At 36.4% G+C, this 24,042-nt stretch overlaps 1 protein-coding gene across 11 annotated transcripts in view; it reads left to right on the top strand.

Moving 5' to 3' along the window:
• The window catches only part of MECOM (MDS1 and EVI1 complex locus), a 568,305-nt gene extending 544,724 nt beyond the window's left edge, over window positions 1-23,581 (top strand). For 6 of the 11 annotated variants that reach the window (XM_004270573.4, XM_033429564.2, XM_012533298.3 and 3 more), the window contains 8 exons: window positions 124-150; window positions 6,226-6,392; window positions 7,473-7,550; window positions 11,030-11,199; window positions 13,347-13,491; window positions 16,850-17,086; window positions 17,921-18,104; window positions 22,032-23,581. In XM_004270573.4, the coding sequence (XP_004270621.1) occupies window positions 124-150; window positions 6,226-6,392; window positions 7,473-7,550; window positions 11,030-11,199; window positions 13,347-13,491; window positions 16,850-17,086; window positions 17,921-18,104; window positions 22,032-22,166 (1,143 nt within the window). In that variant the 3' untranslated portion in view covers window positions 22,167-23,581. The remainder of the gene's footprint in view (window positions 1-123; window positions 151-6,225; window positions 6,393-7,472; window positions 7,551-11,029; window positions 11,200-13,346; window positions 13,492-16,849; window positions 17,087-17,920; window positions 18,105-22,031) is intronic. The other 5 variants (XM_012533299.3, XM_033429566.2, XM_033429565.2 and 2 more) reach the window with 2 other exon arrangements.
• The last annotated feature ends 461 nt before the right edge of the window (window positions 23,582-24,042 follow it).

Genomic DNA, 24,042 nt, shown 5'->3' with positions numbered 1-24,042 from the left:
AGATATAGTTACATGATAAGCAAAAATTACTTAGTATAAATGTTAATTTCTCAAAGGATAGATTGCAATAAAGATACTGATACAGAAGTAATTTTTTGTTTTTTGTTTCAATTTTGCTCCCAGTTCCAACTGCCTGATCAGAGAACTTGGGTAAGTTTCCTACTTATATTTTTGACTAAAATAACGTAGAATTAAAAGAAAACAACTTACAAGTTGCCATACAGACAAAGAATTCTGAGCCCTTTCCATAAAATGATATGGCTTCAGCAGATAGATTTCCAGCTTTGTCAAGCTGCAGAATGCCTTCAGTTATAATTGGGCATTTAGTGTGCTATAAATTGTTTACAGAAAGAAGTTTATTCTCTAAATCTGACCCATTCCATGTAATTATACCTTGATGTAGAACTCTTTCTGGGCACTTTAGAGCATGTTGTTAAAAGGGACTTCAAGATGGGTCACTAAGTGGAAACAACCATTATTTGGGGGAGCCTGACCAGCATGTTAAAGATGCTTATGATAAAGCCTTCAAAAGGATAAAACCTGAACTTATGTGTAGACACAAGATGACATTGGAATTCACATTCATATAACCTGGGGCAGAACTTGGTTCTGGCTATGTGGAGTCATAAGACTAAATGTTTAAAAATCTTTATCTAACTAGTGAATGTATCCTTTAGCATTGGGTCCATTTCCTCAACTTTCTTTTTTTTTTTAAAGTTTAAAAAATTTTTATTGGAGTATAGTTGATTTACAATGTTGTGTTAGTTTCAAGTGTACAGCAAAGTGAATCAGTTATACATATACATCCATGCTTTTTAAAGATGATTTTTCCATATAGGGCATTACAGAATATTGAGTAGAGTTCCCTGTGCTATACAGTAGGTTCTTATTAGTTACCTATTTTATATATAGTAGTGTGTATATGTCAATCCCAATCTCCCAATTTATCCCTCCCCCTCAACCTTCAATTAACGTTTCCAGATACAGTCAGTTGACATCAGTAGGGGAAAACTTTATTTTTTATTCAAGATACAAAGAATACTATTTATTTACTTTTCACTACCAAATAAACCTTGAGTCAATGGAAATATATGTAAATAACATATATTACAAAATCTCCTCTAAGTGTATGTGCTTTTACTCCTTCATTCTCCTCTTCACTCAAAATTATCCTGATTCTGAAGTATGGGCAGAATCTTGGAATGTAGTTAAATTTTCCTTTAGTCACCATATAATTATATATAAATTATTTTAAGTTAGAGCACTGTGGCAGTTACCTATTTCCTCTATCTGATGTTAGTTTTCCTTTTAGAACAGAAGTTCTTCTATTTTATTTCTTCTGTGGAATATGTGATGAATTGTGATTTTTCTCATCCTATCAACTTTTAAGGATTAAGTTCACTTATTTCCAAAGTATAAGAGTAGAGAGACAGAAACTTCCTTATTAGGCAAAGCTGTGCAGTAGACAGCGTTGTTCTTTCATTATCCTGGCTTATATTTCCAGTGTTTCTTGTCTGCCTCTCCTGGCAAAGGTCTGTCCAGAATATCGTACGTCATCGTCCTCATTATTTCTAACGTAGAGTATTACTTGCTAGTAGCTTTGCTGTTAGGCGCTTCAAGCATAAGGTGCTGTATCCTACACAAATGGCCAGTGCTTCTACCAACTTACAAAGCCAGTTCAGATTTTAAGTTAGACACCCTTTCCTGATAGTACAATGGTATAGCAACGGCCATTGCAATGCTTTGGAAACACTCCCATTCTTTGGCTCATAGGTTTTTCAAAGCAATAATTTATATTTGTACTATAAAATATAGACATTAGTGGAAAGTAGTAAAATATTAAAGTTTATAATTTTGAGTGGTTAAAAAACCCTATAATTTTATAATCATGACTGCAGAATGTGATATGTGGAATGAGACAACCATAAAATATGAATATGTATTTCTCCCCCAAATGGCCATGATTTTAAGATTTCTCTAGATTATCAAGTGAATAAATATAGAAAACTACCAAATCTACAAACTTTCCCATCATAAGTTATTTATGAAAACTTAGTTATTTTATGATAAAGCCATGTGTAATCTAATTTGTGAAACATTAGGTCACATAACTCATGGTGCCATTGGACATATCATTTTGTATAATCAGATTGTCACTTTAATAGTTTTAATGAGAAACTTCTTTATGTCATCAATTATTGGCTGCCAGATAAAAATTGTTAAGCTAAGTGCTTCAGACCCAGTTGATGATATCTTGCCTGCTGAAATGTTTTTACAAATACTAACTTTATTTGACGAGAGAGATAGCTACATTTTTTGGTAGGAGCTAGGGAATTGTGTCTAAATATTAGTTTGCGTCAGTATAAAGTTAATAGCCCCTTGGGGACTGGAAGGGGGTGAAATGACTTCCTTTTCCAGACATCTGGCTGCAGATACCATCAACAACTACAATATAGGTAAATAAAAATTACTGTTCCATAGGAAAAAAGCTGTCATTTACTGATCGGAGATTAGCCTACGACATTAATAGGACAGAGGGCAATACGTTTTTAAAATATATGATGTGATTTTTCCTCCTTTTTTCCCCCATTCTCAGCAAATGTCTTCTTCATTGTAGTACACATTGTTCCCCCTTCATTGGTTTCTTCATAGTTGAAAAGTATATCTAGCTAGATTCTGTTTCATTTATCCCAATTCATCTTGATTTTTAAAATACCAAGTCAGACTTTAAAATGAATGTCAAAACTTACCACTTCTACAAAATGCATGTTATTCCAAGAGGAGTATCACATGAGTCAGCCCAGATAGCTAGAGAAAGTTGAGGTTTGGACCCATACATTAGATAAAACTCATCTTAATCCAACACCTTAATCCAAGATATGGACCAGGGCTGATTGTTGGTCACAGAATGGCTAAACTTCCCCAACTAGCAGATGTCTAAGTCACTTTTTTAAAAAATTAATTTTTATTGGAGTCTAGTTGATTTATAATGCTGTATTAGTTTCAGGTGTACAGCAAAGTGAATCAGTTATACATATACACGTGTCCACTCTTTTTCAGATTCTTTTCCCATATAGGTCATTACAGAGTATTGAGTAGAGTTCCCTGTGCAATACAGTAGGTTCTTATTAATCTATTTTATACATAGTAGTGTCTATATGTCAATCTAAGTCACTTCTATCTGTCCTAATGGAGAAACTTACTCTTTTCAGCTGATGTCAAGTGCTGTGAGAGCAAATCTTTGGAAGATGAGAGGAAGGATTCAGTGATGGCTTTTATGTTGTTTCGGTGGTTGCTAGCTGGAAAGAAAGTGGAGAGGGGGTGTGTGTCTGCATATGTGGTGTTAATAGCTACCCTCAGCTCACTTCCCATCTTTCTTCTCTCCCTCTTCCCCACTCTGACTTAATCCTCTTTTCATTTGACACCCCAAGCCAAAGGTGGGGGGTGGCTTATAAGAGAGGCGCTTGGGTAACCCCTATTCTTTTTCTTATTATCTTTAAGAATGTTGTTACTTAGTCATCAAGTCCGTACTATATTTTGTTATTTCTTAATGCTTTTCCCAAATTGAAACAGTTTGAGGTGAAGTAATCACAGTGATCTTCCTTTAAAAGGAGCTATTAGCAGCTACTAAAGCAAGACACATTTCTCAACAGCCAATTGCTCTTAAATAACTTGAAGGACTTGTAGTTTATACGTGCTGGAGATGAAAGCCGAGAATAATGATAGTCATGAGTAAGCTATTTTCCATATAAAAGGAAAGTGTTTCTACAAGATGTATTGCCCCAGGAATCCGAGTGTGTCGGCAGGGCGGACACTCAAATGATTTAAAACCACTAGATAATGAAACTTTACTCAAATATTAAATGTACATAAATAAAACATTTATAATCATCACCCATGCACTTATTATTTTTCCCAATAAATATATGCGGTCATGCCCCTTACCCCTGCTTGTTACTGCTAATCAGCTTGAAGGCCAGAGGTCATTTTTCACTCAGACAATTTATTCCATGGAGGGTGGAATATCAGAATGATTTTCTGCAAGCAACAATTAGAAGGAAGAAATGCAAATAAAATAGTATCATAAAATATTTCTGGATTGATTTTTAATAAATAAAATCCAAAGTAATATGAAAATGCTAATGCTCTGGTTAGAGGGGGATAATGACCATATTCAGCAGGGACAGAGTTTCCTTCAACCTCTATGAGCAGCAGCATCATTTTATATCTCTGCCCTGTGATCAGTATGTGTCAAAATCCTTCATAGTGACAAATGTGCTGTCCGCTTGCATCTGTGGAGAATGTTTTAGCAGCTGAGTGATTATGAATCAAACCCCTGAGCTTATAGCCCCTACCGCCTCCCAGTGCGTTCACATTTGTCGTCTGACAAGTAAATGTATCTTGACTTTCCTCTGAGATTTTTTTGCACCGTGTTTGATGAAAGACATTTGGCAAATTGGCAGTGGTACCCTGTACATTGCAATTTGTAGCTAGCATTAGGAGTCTGGGCATGAAATGAGAGGGCAGGCTCCAGGATAAAGGGAAAAGAAAGAAAGCTAACTACAACATGAATAGTCATTTGAAGAATCAAGCATACAATATTCCCTTTGTAAGAAGAGAATCATGTTTAGGCCATTCGGTTAAGATTTTGCTCCAGTTTAAGAAGTCAGTGGTATTCTGTCCAGCTGTGTGTCCGTGGAGTATAAATTTTGTTAATTTTCTTTTTGAGTATGAAGTGTTGCCTTTTATTTTTAACCTGGACTCATAATAAATTGGAACTCCAACTCTGTCTTACCATCTTATCAGCAAAAGAATCTTTTTCTTGGGTTGATCAGTTGCTTGAATGTATAGTTGTTAACATTTTTAATCCTTGCATGGGGTCTTCTGGTCTACCGCCCCCGCCTTTTGAGAAACAGAGTGCAAACACCTTTTAAACAGCTTTGTGAGTTCTCCAGTGGCATAGTGCCCTGAGAACCAAATAAACAATGGGTGAGTTGATTTTACAAGATGGCCTGAGAGTTTGCTTTTTCTTCTTAAAAATTCAGTAGTAAGCAGCTTCCAAATAAAATGTGAGCATGGGGGAAACAACATTTTGGGAGGGTTGAAGGAAAGGTGAGAGAGTCTGTCTAACTATAGACAGGATCAAGCTGCCTTTGAAAGTAAATGCCACCCTCTGTTTATGACTCTGTCGAATATGTGTGCAGGAAGACAAAAACTTGAAGATTATAAGCAAAATAAATTAGGTTTTTTGAGGGGAAGAACCAGGCAGGATAGTTTTTCTTCAAGAATACTGCTCTAAGAGTTTGGTCATACTTACAATGCCCGTGCCAGGTTATGTGAAGTTATGATAATATATCATGAACTGTCATTTCAACTTAATCTTTGTCCATGACAAATGAATATTTCACCAAAATTCTTTGTACATAATCACACTTAAAAATCTAGTATATCCAGATATTAATTTAACATAAAGGACTGTTTACACATTTAATTTTTTCTTTCTGCATTGCATACATTTGGCTAAAGCTATAACTTTGGAACACCTGATGTTTTTCATGCTGTGAGTTCTTTTCATGGGACTCCCTACTTCCTATGGTTTTTATTACCTAGACAAGGCATACAGGATCTCTTGCTATAATTTCCAGTTTACTATTTTTTTTTACTGTTTATTCGGAAATCTCACAGACCGAGAAGATGGTGGACTTGTGTCCCAAAGAACCATCTTGCCAGAGTTAGATTCAAGCTTCTTTTATACTAAAAAAGGAGGGAGTAAAGTCAAACATTTCCTGGTTCCAGCCAGCCTCTGGAGGGGATGTATTAATTTCTTCCTTCCTGCAGTCAGTCATTCACAGGTGGGCCTGGTGATCGTTGATAGCATGATACTAATGCTGTCTCTTAATTTAATAAAAAATCTAACGGTTTTATTCTCTCTCATGTATTTCATTGCTCAATTGTATATCAAATTATTACAAAATGGTCTAACTAAGGGCTTATGGAAAAGTTCACTTGGCACTTTGTAAGCTTAATTCTACCTTTGTAATCTTTGAGATCAATGAATTCTCTCATTTGTTTAATATTGGGACACTACAGTCTCTTTCTACAGCCCCTTGCATTCAGCAGATTTGATGCTTCCCTCTTATTAATCTGTTCCTGGTTTGCTAGAGATAATTACAGAATGAAGGATGTCTGCCCCATCCTTCATGGTCTTGTGCTTTTGCCTTTCAGATGTCAGCTATTGAAAACATGGCGGAGAAGCTGGAGAGCTTCAGTGCCCTGAAACCTGAGGCCAGTGAACTTCTACAGTCGGTTCCCTCCATGTTCAACTTCAGAGCTCCTCCCAACGCCCTGCCAGAGAACCTCCTGCGGAAAGGAAAGGAACGCTATACCTGCAGGTAACTGCAAAGTTAATCATGGCCTGCTTTCCAAAAATCTCCCCTCTGATTTCAAAAGGCCCTGCTGTTTGTTTTGGAAATTATTCTTGATTGGATGATTAATAGCAACCATGATAGATCTCAAGCACTTCAAAGTACTCTTTATTTAGTGGGATATAAAAATAGTGGTTTAAAAAAATTATTATTAAATGAAAATTTTAACACAGGCCATTTGGTTGTGATAAATGAGGTTGGAAATGGTCCAAATGCTATCTACTTGTTTCACTTTGATATTTATGAATTTTCTTTCACAGTTAATTATTTTCATCCAAAGGTATAATACTACTGTCCTCAAGCATATATTTATTAATTGTCATGGCATTGAAGAATAAGGCTGTTAATGAAGGACAAATAAGGTCGATAAGTGAAGAAAACTAGTTAATAAGTTTCTTGTTACTCATCAGTAGTAGAGTAAAGCTCTTTTTTGGTTTCTGTTTTCTTTTTTAATAAATCATACTTACAATTTCTGAATTGTCTTCAGAAATTTGTGGCATCTGACTCAGGCATATCAATTTATCTGCTGTTTGGAAAATGTGTCACTTTCTTTCCAGAAAAGCTTTTATAGGAACATACCTTGATGGATGAGGTCTTAGAATCTTGTCCGATCTGATACCACTCAATGTACAGAGAGTTGTCACTGTGCCTAACATGTAAAATGAGTTGAAACATTTGAAATCTGTTTACATCAACCCGGAATCACAGGCTCTTGTCATTTTTTAATCCCCTTGTCTGGTTCAGTTTTGTGAATGTAAAGATACAGAGTTAATAAAAGAGGAGCATGGGGGTCATCAAAACTCAAGTCTGTTTTCATAAACTGCTTGCTTATGCATGAGCAAATTCAACCGGATCTCATAACGGAGTCTTTATTTGTAGAGTTATTTATATCTGTAGAATGGCTTTGTTGCAAATTTTAAATACCAAAGACATGTGAGTTCCATGCAAGATTAATTAATTCAGGAATAAGCATCTGGCTTCTATGCAGCTTGAGTGGAATACAGTCAATTGTGCTGACTTTCTCTTATAAACATCTTTTCATAATAGATACTGTGGCAAGATTTTTCCAAGATCTGCGAACCTGACACGGCACTTGAGAACCCACACAGGAGAGCAGCCTTACAGGTTTGACAATGATTTTTACTAAATGTCTTGATAAATATTGTAATAAAGGAGGCTCATTGCCACAATTTTAAAAGAGGCTATTTTTGTGAATGTCTGTCTGTTCAATTTTGAGTCAAAGAAGAATTAACTAATGGCTGGGGTTAAAATTTAGAAAAGTCCTAATTTCTTGAATCGTCTTCTTATATCTCAGTTTAAAAGTTCTAGCAGTGTCTAGTATAGAATAAGCGTTTAAGAACTGTTATACATTTTTAAAATTAAGTGCTCTCTCTCCTCAGTGATTCATGCCTTTTTAATTGACAATAATCATAATCTTGCGGCCTCCCTCTTCCAAGCCTTAAATCTCTGCTAGGAATTAACAACCCGGATATATCTTTGTTTTCCCATTACAGCTAAGTCAATGTCTACAGGTCCCATTAGGAGGTTTAAAGAATAAATTTTAAACCTGGAGAGGAGGAAGAAAAGGGAGCTAGGGGTAGAACAGATAAAATAGAATATATTATAGGAAGGGAGCAATTCGGTCAACAATTTCTCAAGTGCTTCTTAGCTTATTCTCTTAAGTGTCAAAATTAGCCATATGACACATGGCACCTGTGTTTAATTTTAATATTATTGTTTACTAACAAACGAAACTAACCACCATTCTCCATTCCAGTTTTAAAATATCACCTACATTGTTGAATGTGTATGCCTTGCACACAGTATTAGGTACTCATGAATATTTCTTCAAAGAATGAATGTTATTTATTTATTACTTATTTATTATTTATTTATTTATTTGAAATTCTTATGCATTGCATATGTGTAAAATTATTTTTGTCTGAATGCTTTTGTCATTAAAATAAACGAATTATCAGCTTTCAAAGACTTTTTTACATACGAGGATAAGAAAATGGGCAGACCAATGTTCATTTGAAGATTGTTCAAATTTTAGGAGAAATTTTAGGAGAAAACTGGAGGGACTTAAACTCAGAAAATAATAAAGTATTTTCTTAAATTCTTTGCTTTCCTACATGTTTTGTAAATCACTAATCATAAGTGATATTTATAAATGACTTTATATGTGATAGAATGTGCTTGATATAGTAGGTCTCAGAGAGATATAAAAATGGGAAGTGTTAGATGATTTCCCTTTTTTGAGAAAATGTCACATCCAAGGAATTCTGCATAAGTGGAGGAAAGATTTCCACACTTACATTTTGTTATGGCCAAGGGTCTGGTATGCGACTACGATACCATGCTCATTTTACTCTTTTTTTGTACCTGAATTCAGTGGTTTCATTCTACCCTGTAAACGGTGCTATTATTGTACGTATATTTTTAAAAACGCAAACCAGAATTTTTCATAGCTGAAGACCTTAAACAGTTATTTGTCCAGCTCTTCTGTTTTACAAGTAAAAAAATTTAGATCCACAGATGCTAATTGCCTTCTGTAAAGTCTGGTATTAATAGACCCAAAATTAAAACCCACTTCTGGAACTCTCAAGTCAGCGTTTTTAATCTCCTACCATGATCTGAAAGGCTCCCTTGACCCCTGTGTTTACTCCAGTAACCAGGAAGGCTTAATCGTGTATGCTCACGCGTGTGTTATGTATTGCTCTTTAGAATTTCTGAAACTTAGGCTCTGAATTGAGCTGTTTCTTGACCACCAACTAATTTACTGGAATAGAATGGAATGATTATTATTTAGGAGCACTCAGACATTTGGCCAAGATATTAGCAGAGGAAAGATACAAAGTAACAGATGGTTTTTGGTTAAAACTTCCTTATTGACTGATTCTGTTAGAGTGGATGATATTTATTGGATTTACAGCTTCTGTGCCTATAAGCAGACAGTTGGAAGCATGTCAAAGACAAAATCTCTCTTCCTCATGATTTGTGCAGAAAATATTTTGAGTGAAAATTTTTCTAAAAAGTTTGATGGGAGTTTAAGTTTTCTCTATCAGTGTTTCCTAGGTTATTCTGCTTAGGACAACACAACTGTGCTAACTGTACCATGGTTCTCCTTGCAGTGGGCCTTGGAAGTTCAAAGAAAGCCAAGAGTCCATATATATATTTTTTCAAAAACAGAGGCTTAAATATTACAACTACTATCAATGTGGGATTTTACCCATTTTAAAATTAATATTATTCATTTAAATTTGAGGAACCTCATGATGCCAGAATGGTTTTTTAGGAGGGAAGTTAAGTCAGCCCTTGAGTTGGTTTACTGATACTATGACAAAGTAACTAGTTTAACAGATTTATTTCCCCACCGAACTAACTGGACATCTGGCATCATGTAGAGACAGCCATAAAGCCCAAACACTTTGAATGGAGTGGGGCAGTTTCTGATGTAGAGTCCCTCGAACTGCTGAGTCTGCATTCAGAAGTGGGAGAAGGGCCCTTCACACACGGAAGAATGAGTTTCGGATTTTTTGGCTGCTAAGTTAGAAATTTTCACTTGAAAGTTATCTAGAGAAAGTTGATTTTTCCTTTTACGCAACACACGTACCAAAAAATCATATAAACAGACGATGCACCCTTTAAAATGCCAGAGGAGAAAATCTTGTCATTTATCACTTTTCTTCCTCACCATAAGAGCTGGTGGGAAGGGGAGAGGGTGGGAGGCTACATTTTTATTTTGTGACTGAAGGAGAACTTCAGTAATTTATGATTTTTTGTCTTAAATATCATGGAAGGCAGAAACAATTAGCCAGGCAATAATATGTACTTTCCTGAAAAAACTGACCTGGTTCAGAACCACCACAGACTCTAGGAAAAATAAAAGTGGAAAACTGGGGGGAATCCAGAGAGAGGGAGTTAGCAAAGACCTTGGGTTTTTATCCGAAAAGGAGAATTTAGTGGTACTCTTTCTTTTGTGACAGTTTAAACGTTAACACAATAAAGGCTTTGGGGGCCCCTAATAACTATAGATTATGAAAATCAGTATCTTTGGTATCAGACTAAACTATTACATTGCCCCAGTTTTAAGAGTTTGGAACCTTTATTGTTATTTTGGAGAAGATAACAGAATTTCTCCTTCAGGATTAGCAATTGAGAAAGTGAATTTACTAAGAAATTATTTAATCAGGCTCAGAAGTTTCGAATTAAAAAATGATCTTTTTACTTTATTTGAACACTATGTGAATCTGTTTCATGTTTGTTTACAGAAGATTTAATTGTATTGTCCTAAGCAGAAGGTAAAACAAAACTACTATTTCTTAATATTTTTAATTTTGTGAGCTTTACTTGAAGTATTAGAACTGATTACCTTCATAAACTTGTGATTTTATTATGGTGTTTTATGAAGTATTTTATTATGGTTTTTTATGAAGTCGTGAACATCTTTAATGCAATCAAAGTCTGTTTATTGGAATTGAAATTTTGGCTGTGTGGATAGTAATCTTCTCTACAGTGATAATTTTGGAGATCTGGTTTGCTTGTCTTGAGAACTCTCTTTCCATTTGCTTGCGAATATTTGTTCTGTGTTTGTTTTTCAGATGCAAGTACTGTGACAGGTCATTCAGCATATCTTCTAACCTGCAGCGGCATGTTCGCAACATCCACAATAAAGAGAAGCCCTTTAAGTGTCACTTGTGTGATAGGTGTTTTGGTCAACAAACCAACTTAGACAGACACCTAAAGAAGCACGAGAATGGGAACATGTCTGGTAGGTCATCAATTGTGTTTTGAGGAGGAGACGGTAGCTTATTTTTCTTATTTTAAAAGACAGCTGTGATCATTCTCCCGTTCCACTTTGACACGAGAATCAGATCCTGTTGTGCAAATTTGCAGCACGTTTCCCTTGAGATTTTTGAATGAAGTGAATGATGTGATCGTTGAATAATATACAACTCAGAGCTTTATGTGGATGATTTTATTTTCTCCTGGATTCATCTCAGTGGGCAGTCTCAAGCGAAGAGAACCATGACCCGAACTCACCGGAGACTCATGAACCAAGATTTCCTAAATTGCGGAGAACGATCTTTCCATCTATTGGCACAGAACGTGGCCCCCAGCCTGGCAGGATGACCACAGTGGAGCCCCAGAATGCCACGCTCTTGAGTATTAACCTAGAAACCATGGCTTGCTTTTGCAGAAGGCTTGCAGTTCAGAGGACCTCTCCAGGGGACCTTGATTAGAGATGAGTGATTGAAGACTGTCAATATGATCAGAGTAACCCGTAGCGAATGATAGTGGTGTGTGGTTTTGGTCACAAATTCCAATGTAGAATTAAGTTAAAAGTGGCAAAAAACTAGCCTTCCCTTAACCCAGACGTACCAGCGCATAGTTAGCAGAAGACATGGTAGGTTTTCTTGCCTTTGGCTTCTAATGCTTAGATAATAAACGATTAACGAATGCTTAGCAGCTGGCATGTGTGTGTGAAACCAACTTATGTAGCCATAATTTGTTTCTAGAGAATTAAGGAAATGACTTAGAAGTGAGGAGAGGGGTTGTGCATGCCGCTCCTGAAAAGGATTTTAAGAACAGAGAAAAGTGGGGTTTATACAAAGTAGTAATCTTTACTGAAGGAATTTTTTTTTTTTTTTGCGGTACGCGGGCCTCTCACTGTTGTGGCCTCTCCCGTTGCGGAGCACAGGCTCCAGACGCGCAGGCTCAGCAGCCATGGCTCACGGGCTCAGCCGCTCCGCGGCATGTGGGATCTTCCCGGACTGGGGCACGAACTTGTGTCCCCTGCATCGGCAGGCGGACTCTCAACCACTGCGCCACCAGGGAAGCCCTGAAGGAAATTATTTTATTATTAATCCGTCCTCTATTGTACGGGAACATTGCTTATGATTTTGAATGAACTATATGCTCTTCGTTTCCCTTAAAGCCAAAAATCTAATGATCATGGTTTTAAAATATTGGACTTTAGAGGCAGAAGTCTAATCCAATACACAAAAGTGGCTACACTTTCTTACAATATACCACTATAATTTTTCTAGTCAAAATTATTTCAGAAAATAAATAAGTTAAAGATATAATGTGTCAAATTTGAATACTTGTTTTTTGGTCCAGGTTATAACTTTGTTAAGCTGAGGGGTGTTCTAACCTCTTGTTTTTGTCATCTAGACTATTGTGATGAACTATTAAACTGTAGATATTTTGTGGGCATGCTAAACAGCATGAAGCAAATGTTAGTATAAAGTTTGACCACATGTTATACAGTGTTTATAATTTGTAAATTTATGAAACTTTAGAATAATCTGTGATACAGGTATTTTGATTCTAATTTTATAGGTAAGGAAGCTGACAATCATTCTGTAATCCACAGACTCAATATTGTCCTCTTAATATTATACCACAACTGTCTCTCGACTGGTGTATTCTGAATCTACCCATGGCTTAATCCACCAAATCAAAATGCAGTATTTCCAGCATGTGTTCAGTCTTTACTTGATAACATACTTTAGCACAGGGGCAATAAATACATATTGACTGCAACCAGGTATACAGTTTCTTCTGCAGAATGTATGTAAGACCTTTCTATAATTTGCCTCACCCCATATTCTCATTCTACAAATTAAAATGTTCCCATGTTACAGTGGGAAAAGGAGGAAGCTAGTGGGAGAAACGGCATCTTTGGGTGACTGTATCTCACTATTTCAATGGTTGAAAATAGTCCCCATTACTCACTGGCATGGGTACTGTGGTAAATTTGGGAAGACTTTGACCTCCTAAAATTATCATTATTAATATTCGAAAAAGCCTGTTTTAGGAAACAACACTGATCAAATGAAGAAGGTATGAGATTCAAAATAAGTTGCGCTATAAATAATTGTCTTTTTCACAAAAGGCTTTCTCTCCCCTCAGGTACGGCCACATCGTCGCCTCATTCTGAACTGGAAAGTACAGGTGCGATTCTCGATGACAAGGAAGATGCTTATTTCACAGAAATTCGAAATTTCATCGGGAATAGCAACCATAGCAGCCAGTCTCCCAGGAACACAGAAGAGAGGTAAAGCTTGTTTTTTCCTCTTTAAAGTCGATGATTTCACAAATGAGCGTTTTCAAATACATTTGCAGCGCTCACTCTTGTGACACGACTTTACTCCTGCCACCAATGGCTGGTATTTATTTAGTGCAGATTAAATACCAAATGGTCTTCTAAGCACTTTATATTATTAGTTAACTTAATTACCCTAATAACCCTATGAGACAGCGACTACTGTTATATAATTTTATCAGTGCAGGAATGGAGACACTGAAGGTTAAATAATTTGCCCAAGGTCACCTAAGTAATAAATGGGATTCAACTGGGCTCTGTGGTTCCAGAGCCCAGCCTTTTACCACCGTTCTGTTCTGCCTCTCTTGATAGCTAATTAGAATATTTTATCAAAACTTTCCAACTAGAAGGGAAAGCCACCACAGGGGTTCAGTTGAATCACTGGCTAACAGTGGTTACTATTATAGATCATATGATATATCATGTATACAGAGAGTATATGACTATATATATTATATGACTATATATATATGTATGTATATGTATATATTTATACATACTGTAGATACTTACATATAAAATACTTATTGAATGTCATCCAGATCTCTTTTTAGAAACCGTTTGTGACTTCTGAATAAGATTCTATCCCTTCCTTATATGCTCTCAGGTGCATCCTCATTTAATTCTGGCGTGTTTGTTTCAGTGGGTATAATCATCCTTGTTTTTAAGGTGCACTGGCTCCCTCTTGTCATTATCAGCATCAAGCACATATGGCTTAATTCATGTAGAAAAACTTTTAATGATGCTGATAATGAATACTTATCTAGTATTTTACATTTTATGTGATGTAAATGAAACATTATTTTACCCAAACTACTGGGTTTAATTTTTCTTATCTATAAGTTGCAATTAAATATCTGATATTGAGAACTATGTTGTTCTGAATATAACTATCCAATGGCCTATTAAATTCGGGTGCTGCAATGTACATTTTAATGTAACAGGAAATTAATGAAAGTTCCATGACTTTTTATCATGCAAGTGTTATTGTTAGTGTTCTCTATCTTTGATGCTATTAAAAGTCAAAGTTAATTGTTTTAGATACTTTTTTCCATTAAGGCAAGTATCAAATAAACATTATTTTCCAAGATAACATAAAAATATATGACCACGCTGTTCTTCAACTTGTATAAAATTGTTTCTAAGGGAAGAAGGAGAGAATATCTGCTATTGCATGATTCTTCCCAGCCTCTCAGAAGTCTGATAAAACTATAACTTTGTGCAGTTGGATGTCTTTCCCTCTGCTTGCCCGTGTGTGTGTGTGTGTGTGTGTGTGTGTGTGTGAGAGAGAGAGAGAGAGAGAGAGAGAGAGAGAGAGAGGTGAGGCAGATATCAGAAGTACAAAGTACTAAGGACAAGTAAGAAAGACAGTCATGATCTTTTGATAATTTTGACATTTTGTTAATGATAGTTACATGATACAAATAAGAAATAGCGAACAAAAAGCACCGTTTGTGTTCTGAGACTCCTATTCAGATTTCGAGCCCTTAGCCGGAGATTTGTGAACCATAAAGCTGCGACATCTGGCTTCAACATGTCTAAACAGCATAGAAGTAAGAAGACCGAGTCATCCAACTTTTCTCCCCTCACCTCCTATCAGACTACTTTTGATGAATAATTTAACCCCCATAAATTGCCACATTTGAAAGCATAATTAACAAATAGGTTTTCTTAATCACGTTGGCTTTGTTACTTTTGGTTTTCATCCATGCACTCTTTTGTTCTTTTACTTTTTCTTTCATTTCTTTAAAACAACAATTTCGATCCATTCAAGCTAGCAAGTTGGCAGTGTAACTGGAAACTAATAATTTATGTCTGTGCAAAACATGTTTTCATCATTCTTTGATAAAAGAGGTTAAGAGACGGATTGTATAAAAAAACTTAATGATGATATGACTTTTTCTGGTCAAATGAATTTTTACTGTGTGCATCTGTCACATCCACAGTTGTTTTATTTATGTATTTTTTTTGCTCTGAGAAATCTAAGTATTAAATTATACTCATTTTTTTAAATGTGGGAAAGTGATGGGGGTCTATCGCTGATACCTGATTTTCCATAATCTGAAAAATAGTTACATTAAATGTGAAAAGTGTACATGACTGTAACAATAATTTAGCAGTCTCAGCAAGTTTTCTGAATTAGTAAATAGGTAAAGGAGCAAGACAAAATTGAAAGATTCTGAATGGCCCAGGAATCAGGACACCTGGATGCCTAGGATGATTTAATTTCTATCAAGCTTTCTGTACTTGGGCAACTGCCTTAACTTCCCTGATCATATATCTTTAAAAGGAGGAAGTTAGAAAGAGAGATTCAAAACATTTATAATTGTTTTATAACAGTTTCAACTTTAAAACCTTACAGCGAAACTTAAATTCAAGTTACACATATTTTAATGTTTACTTTAAAGCCTGAAAGCTTATCCTAGTTTCATAAATGCCCTCCAAAGTTTTAAACGGGGACTTCTATGTTATTAAGTTTCTTTTATAATTAAACTTTCGAATCATGTATTGCAATCCTTGCCACCACAGACTAAAATATTACAGATGGCTTTTTCAATATAATAGTCTTCTTTTGCATCATTATGTTATACACACTTGCTAAGTAAGCTTCAAGAGATATTTGTACAATTACATTTTCATATCATTTCCCACCCCAGTGTTATCCTGGGAAACAAGGAATTTTTTTACATTCAGATCATCCAGGGTAATTTGAACAAAGTACGAATAAATGAGCACTCAAACACTTTCAAGTCTCAGTAGAGTGTTTAAGTGCCGTATACCCACCAGTGTCACCTAGAAATAGCAAATACTGGTTAGTCCTTGGCGGCGGCTATTTTAATATTTTCTTTGAACTCTTAGATTCACTTGAAGCATGTATATTGAAGCTTTGGCAGTGTTGCTCAGGGGTATGAGTTTTCCAGAAATCTATTCTTTTAAATGGTGCATACTTATATGGTAATTAGGTAATTTTACTTAGAGAAAACCTTTGTGTGCTTTTTATATCCTATATAACAATATCATTTATCAAGCAAAGGCCTGATAAGAAATAGGAGACCGAGATTATTTTCCCAGTTCGACCAGAGGCTCTATTTATAATCTGAATAATCACGCAATTATTTTTTTTCTTCATTTTCTCATTTGTGAGGTTACATTGTTTTCCCATGGTTGCCATAAAGCCTAAACAATAAAAAGTTTGCTCTACAAATGTTGAAAATTAAATTGTTGCTAGGAAGACGTGATAATAGAGCTAACTGCACGTTTACAAATGATACCAGTAATTGAACCTCTTTCTTTTTTATGCTTTTGAAAGAATGAATGGCAGTCACTTTAAAGATGAAAAGGCTTTGGTGACCAGTCAAAATTCAGACTTACTGGATGATGAAGAGGTGGAAGACGAGGTGTTGTTAGATGAGGAGGATGAAGACAATGATATTACTGGGAAAACAGGAAAGGAACCAGGGACAAGTACTTTACATGAAGGAAACCATGAGGATGACTATGAAGACACCAGCGCCCTGGAGATGAGTTGCAAGATGTCCCCAATGAGGTGAGAAGCAAAAGTAGATCCGCATAGGGTTACAATTCCTGCTGCTCTGTTCTTCCATTAGTGCACTATTCCAGGTGCTAAGCAATTTGCGAGCAATAAACTATAAAAACTAAACTTGAATTAGCAAGGCATACACAGTGGATTAATTTTTAAAAGATGGAAACAAAGTGGCCATCAACATAATCCGCAAGCATGAAAATACATCAGTATTTGTGAAACTCTGATTAACCTGAGGAAGGAAGGGTAAAATGAAAGCTACACAAGTACACAATCACTTATTTAGACTCTACCTATTTCTACTCAAAGAAAAATAGAGATTTCAACATTATCTAATTTATTCAATTTATCTGGTGTGTTATTATTCAAATATTATTGAGATAAATTTCACTTTACTTGATATATTTGGAATCTATATAGATGATAGATATTTAAATGGAAAAAATTAGCCCAATAGTTAAATTGATGGGAATATTATATTTTCATAGGGATAATTGGTGCCAAACGAGTATAATCGTAACTGGCTTTATTTTAAATGGAAATTATAAACATATGAACTCTGTCTCCACTGCATTGCTGACTTCCCATGTCATTGACTTTAATTCTTTATCTCAAATATACTCTTGCTTTAGTCATGAAAAATCTGAAGAGAAATATATTTATAAGATAGAATATTTGTAAGCTTTTTAAAGAACCCAAGAGTTGACGCTGGCTACTTTCTACTGCAAATATAATATGTTTGACAAGTGTATAGACTCAAATGAAAAGTGATTTGGTTGGATATCAAACTGAAAAAGAAAAAAAAACCCTCTGTGCTTTCCCATTGGTTCATTTTAGGTATAAAGAGGAAGAATATAAAACTGGACTTTCTGCTCTAGATCATATAAGGCACTTCACAGATAGCCTCAAAATGAGGAAAATGGAAGATAATCAATATACTGAAGCTGAGGTGTCTTCTTTCAGTGCTTCCCATGTGCCAGAGGAACTTAAACAGCCGTTACACAGAAAGTCCAAATCACAGGTACATACTCTCCTGCAGTATAGCATCCTGATGACATTGTGCCTTTGACACCAAAGGCAGATGCTCTTTGCAATGTTCTAGAATCTGAGCAGGCTCAGATGCTTTACTCAAAACGTTCAAATCTTTGTCTATGACCGAATCCAGAATAGTCAACCCCTACAGCAATTAATATGACTGGATTCTGCACAGAAATTTCTGTGTCAAACCCTGACCTACAATAATCTTCCCTTTCCTTTGCAATTACATTGCCTTTGTATAGATGGTCCATAATGTTCGCTTGCACCTATTTGTATATTACTTCAGGATTATTTTCTAATGCTTTGTGTCTATAATTTTTGTCAACCTAATTGCATTTTGAGATTTTTGGAAAGTGAATTCTGTCCTCTATTTTTGTTTCTTACTGTACATAATTAATAAACAAGTCATCTAATGATAGAATTTAGGAGTAAACAGAGGGTCAGAGATGAAATGAATTGCCAAAAGTCCGTAGCAACTTAATGGCAAACCTGGAGATAAACCCTATCGATTTTTATTGAATGAATGAATGAATGAGTGGTACCCAAGTTCATTGAGGTCTATAGCAATCTATCAGCACTATGGCGACCAAAATAAATCCATTTAAGGATCTATAAATACCACTGAACATAGCCTCAGTTCTTTTTTCACAAAAAAGGGAAATCATTCCTTTCTACTTGACATCTGCACTCAACCAGGTTGTTTATTCAGGTCCATTTCTTTCTTTAGAAAGAAAAAAGAAACTTTCTGTTGTTATATCTGTTGGTCACTTTGGTCTAATTGTTTGATCCAGAGTTCATTTTAGAGGTGGCCTGACATATCAAACCATGTGACCATATTAACTCCTACATCTGGAAATTTCTTATTTGGATGAGATGTTTTGCACTGGTCTTAACAGCAAATGTGGTCATATCGCAACTAAAGTGGGGAAAACATTCCAGTGGGATAATACAAGTTTGAAAGTATCAGTAAAGTCAATAAAAAGTCTTAAGATATCATGTATGGTAATAGGCAACATAAATGTTCCTTCTGAATTGAAGTGAAAGCACCCAGCCTCAACTCTGGAGTTGCCTAGCTTCATGAGTTTGAGAACATCACTTCACAACTATGGGTATCATTTCCTCATTGAAAGTGGGGTGAGTGGAGAAGATGTCTAATATCCCTTCCTGCTCTATCATTGAATGAGGATAAAAATGAATTTTTCATTTTCTAACATTAAAAGTAAACCAGCCAGAGTAGACATCTCATTTTCACGTGGAGACAGCCATAAGAAGTGTCTAATATATTTTTTTAACTCTTGATTTCCCGTTCTTCCTTGCTAGTGGATCAGAGAAACTGGGGGAGCCAGCTTTTCTTTCTTTTTCTAAAATTTCTTTTAATTATTCCACCCCAAATTATGACATTATAAGGCACAATACCTGAAAATTCCTGAAACTGTCACAGTGATAGAAAGCAAAGGGTCCTGGGAACTTAAAGATAATGGAAATGATGTATTTCAGTACCAGCATTTTGATATATAAAGTCCCGGCCCAGCTGGGCTAACAATTACCTTCACAAGAAATACTTGCATTTTGCAATTTTAGCTCATATTTTTATTTTTACTTGATAATGTCATATATATATCAATCTGAAGATGGTCATGCCTTTTTGCAAACTGACTTTGTTTCATGAGACTTTATTCATTCATTCAGTTGTCATTAACTGTCAGTTATGTGCTCAGCACTGATCCTCGTGCATGAAAATGTTTATTTCCTTTGATTACCAAAAGGCAGACATTCCATATTTATCATTTTCTAGAATCTGAATAGATTCAGATGATTTACTCAAAACTCATATATTTACTCTGTGATTTTTATAGTGATTGAATCCAAAATAGTTGACCAATACAACAGTGGCTGCCTTCTGTATAGAGTTTTCCCTGAAAAACTCTATCCTACAAAAATTCGTTTCATGATAACAGGTACTATTTACATCAGGGACACTAAGCTAAGCACTTTATGTAAGTTAGTTCTTGTGGTTCCTCCACAACCACTGGAGCTAAGTTTTTGTTATTATCCACATCTCATATGAGGGAAGTAACCTTGAAAGATTAAGCAACTTGCCCAAGGTCACGCAGCTAGCTGAATAGAGGCAGGTTAAAAGCCAGGATTAAAACTCAGGATTTCGGGACTTCCCTGGTGGTGCACTGGTTAAGAATCCTCCTGCCAATGTAGGGCACACGGGTTCAAGCCCTGGTCTGGGAAGATCCCACATGCCCCGGAGCAACTAAGCCCGCCAGCCACAGCTACTGAAGCCCATGCGCCTAGAGCCCGTGCTCCGCAACAAGAGAAACCACCACAATGAGAAGCCCGAGCACCGCAAGGAACAGTAGCCCCTGCTCGCCGCAACTAGAGAAAGCCCACGCGCCACAATGAAGACCCAACGCAGGCAAAAATAAATTTAAAAAAACAAAAACAACCTCAGGATTTCAAAATTTTCTCTTATAATCCCTTTTATTTTTGCACATATCAGAATGAATTAAAAAAAAAAAAGAATGAGTTTTGTTAAAACCATTTCAGAATAGTGTTCATCTTGATCTCTAAATGTGGGTATGTCATTGGAATAAAGTTCAATGCTCACTTCACCCACACTTTAAACCCTACAAAGGACAAAGACTCTATGTTATTTATCCTTGATTCCCTGGGACCTAGCACAGTGCCTGGCATAGAGTAGATGCTTAAGAAATATTTGTAACATGTCTGCGGAGATTTTGTAGAGGTCCGGAAGGCAAATAGCATACATAAAAGTCAAATGTGTACATTGAGAGCAATGACCCAGCAAATCAAAATCAGTCTGCGAGAGCAGATTTTCTAACTGAATGCCATGATTACGGAAGAAACCACAGACCGGCCACATGTCTCAGCACGACTCCCAGAGATGAAATTCTGCTTAACAACGGAGGCATTTTGTCTTTGTTTACCGATGGTGGAATGTCTTTGGCAGGACTTTAATGATTCCTCTTCAGCAGCATTTTGACAAGCAAGTTTAGCAGTGGATGAGACCAACAAATCAACAGTGAAAAGTTCACTCCTAAGTCAAGACCAAACATTTCATTTGAATATTTTACTTGGCAGCAAATGGGGAGATTCTCTGAATAGCTATTTGGACTTTGACGTGATAATAAGGAAGAAAGAGCACTTCTTCACAGAGCACCCCTGTGCACCTTCTGCTGGCAGATACTGGAGCACAGGGGTTAGAACTTTGTTGGGTCTTTTGTGTTGTTTCATTTTTTGGTAGAACCGATTTGATTTACCTCGACTTTCAAGGTCTTTGAGTGTCAGCATTGAATACTTCAAGCGTGGAGGGGAAGTGGACAAAGCATTCAAAGCTGGGCAGAAATAAGTTTTACTTATGCCTCCTTCCCTCTAGGCGAGTGACTTTGGGCGAGTCATTTCACCTTCAGTGCTCTCAATTATCCAGTGCAGGAGTCCTTGGGACTGTTTCCCCTGGACCACAGTACTGTCAAGGCAGGCCTGTCTCTTATTTGTATTTGCAGTTTCAGTTGTAAGCATTCAGTAATATTTGGGGTGAGTTGAACATGTGCGTAAACAGTGGATGGATGGTTATTATAGTTATGGTCGGGGAGGGGCATGGCTCCTGTTTCTTAATGGGGGCGTTGTTGTCATTCTAGGTTGGGTCATTAATTTTTTGTTCTGCAGATCGTGTCACTATTGTGGCCCCGAGGCAATGAAGGCCAGCAGTAACTCCATGTCATTATAGCACAAGAAAATGTCCCGCACTCTTCCAAACACACCCATGAGGGATGCTCCTTCTCAGGGTCCCTTCTCTTTGTAACATTCACCAAAGATATCCTTCGAATGAAAAGTGATGTTTTTCAAATGCCATTTACCGAGTCTCTCCTTTTTACCTCAGGCATATGCTATGATGTTGTCATTGTCCGACAAGGAGTCCCTCCATTCTTCATCCCACAATTCTTCCAACGTGTGGCACAGTATGGCCAGGGCTGCAGCGGAATCCAGTGCTATCCAGTCCATAAGCCACGTATGACATTCCCAAGGTCGACCAGAATGGGACCAAGTCCAACGGTAGCATGGCTTTTTCACATAGGACTATTTAAAAGACTGCTGAGCAGAATGCCTTATAAACCTGAAGGGTCACTCATGTAAAGTCTGGGGACCTTAAACTGAATGATTAAAAAAAAAAAAGAAAGAAAAAAACTATTTATTCTCGATATTTTGTTTTGCACAGCAAAGGCAGCTGCTGACTTCTGGAGGATCAATGCGACTTAAAATGATTCAATAAAAATGAAAAACTTGCTGGGCAGAAGGCGTCTTCCCGTTCACCTTGCCCCTGGGAGTGGGTGGGTGAGAGGAGTAGTTAAGATGGCAGCATTGATACGAAAGAACACTCCATAGAAACTGAATTCTTTTTTGTACAAGATCACCTGACACATGATTGGGAACAGTTGCTTTTAATTACAGATTTAATTTTCTTGCTTTGTTAAAGTTTTATGTAATTTAACCCTTCGAAGACAGAAGTAGTTGGATGAAATGCACACTTGATTATTATAGAAACTGATAACAGGGAGTATTTTTTTCCCCATTAACTTTTGCCTTCTTTAAGTACATTGTTTAAAACGAGGGAACAAGGGTATGTGTATATTGTAAACTATGGATGTTCAATGCTCAAAGAGGTTAAGTCAGTGAAGTAACCTGTTCATCACCAGTACCGCTGTACCACTACGCTAATAGAAGGTTTGCCAAATCCTTGTAATAACATCTTAATTTTAGACAATCATGTCACTGTTTTTTAATGTTTAATTTTTTGTGTGTGTTGCGTGTATCATGTATTTATTTGTTGGCAAACTATTGTTTGTTGATTAAAATAGCACTGTTCCAGTCAGCCACTACTTTCTGACGTCCGAGGCACACCCCTTTTTGAATTTCAAGGACCAAGGTGACTCGACCTGTGTATGGGAGTGCCAAATGGTGTTTGGCTTTTCTTAACATTCCTTTTTTTGTTGTTGTTTTGTTTTCCTTCTTAATGAGCTAAATACGAATAGATGCAACTTAGTTTTTGTAATACTGAAATTGATTCAATTGTATAAACGATTATAATTTCTTTCATGAAAGCATGATTCTCCTGATTAAAAACTGTACCCCATATTTTATGCTGGTTGTCTGCAAGCTTGTGCGTTGTTATGTTCATGTTAATCCTATTTGTAAAATGAAGTGTTCCAGACCTTATGTTAAAAGAGAGACGTAAATAACAGACTGTATTCAGTTATTTTGCCCTTTATCGAGGAACCAGATTTGTTTTCTTTTTGTTTGTAGTCTCATTTTGAAATAATCGGCAAGTTGAGGTACTTTCTTCCAATGCTTTGTACAATATAAACTGTTATGCCTTTCAGTGCATTACTATGGGAGGAGCAACTAAAAAATAAAGACTTACAAAAATGGTTATTTTTTCCCACAGTGTGGTATTTTCCCTTCTCATGCAATTTTGGTTTCCCTTTGGGATCCAGTGATTTAAAGATATGCTGTCTGGGACTTTGATGCCCTAATAGATACATGGAATGTAGAGCATGTGTGTATAGTTTTGAGATGACATGAAGGATAGCCCTTGGCCCAGAGGGACTTGGACTATCTCCCACTCATTGCTCTGGACTTTCTCCATGTGGTACAAAGTCAGGGCTCAGGTGCAACACCACATGGTCCTTGGGATCACCCCATGTCTGCAGTACCCGTTTTAGTTAGGACAGAGCAACCTACAGTTTTTCTTCTCGATTTTACATAGTGCCTGCCAAAAGGTGTTCTGTTTCTTATTTTTGTTGTTAATTACCCAAATACTGTTGATTGATTCCCAAAGGGGTGGGGGGACCCTTTAACTTTTCTATGATCATTTTAAGTCTTTGCCCACATGC

This window comes from Orcinus orca, chromosome 5 (genome assembly GCF_937001465.1).
Source record: "Orcinus orca chromosome 5, mOrcOrc1.1, whole genome shotgun sequence".
NCBI classification, from domain to species: Eukaryota; Metazoa; Chordata; class Mammalia; order Artiodactyla; family Delphinidae; genus Orcinus; species Orcinus orca.
Note: the sequence above shows the minus strand (reverse complement) of the source record. Positions and strands in the feature narration are given on the sequence as shown.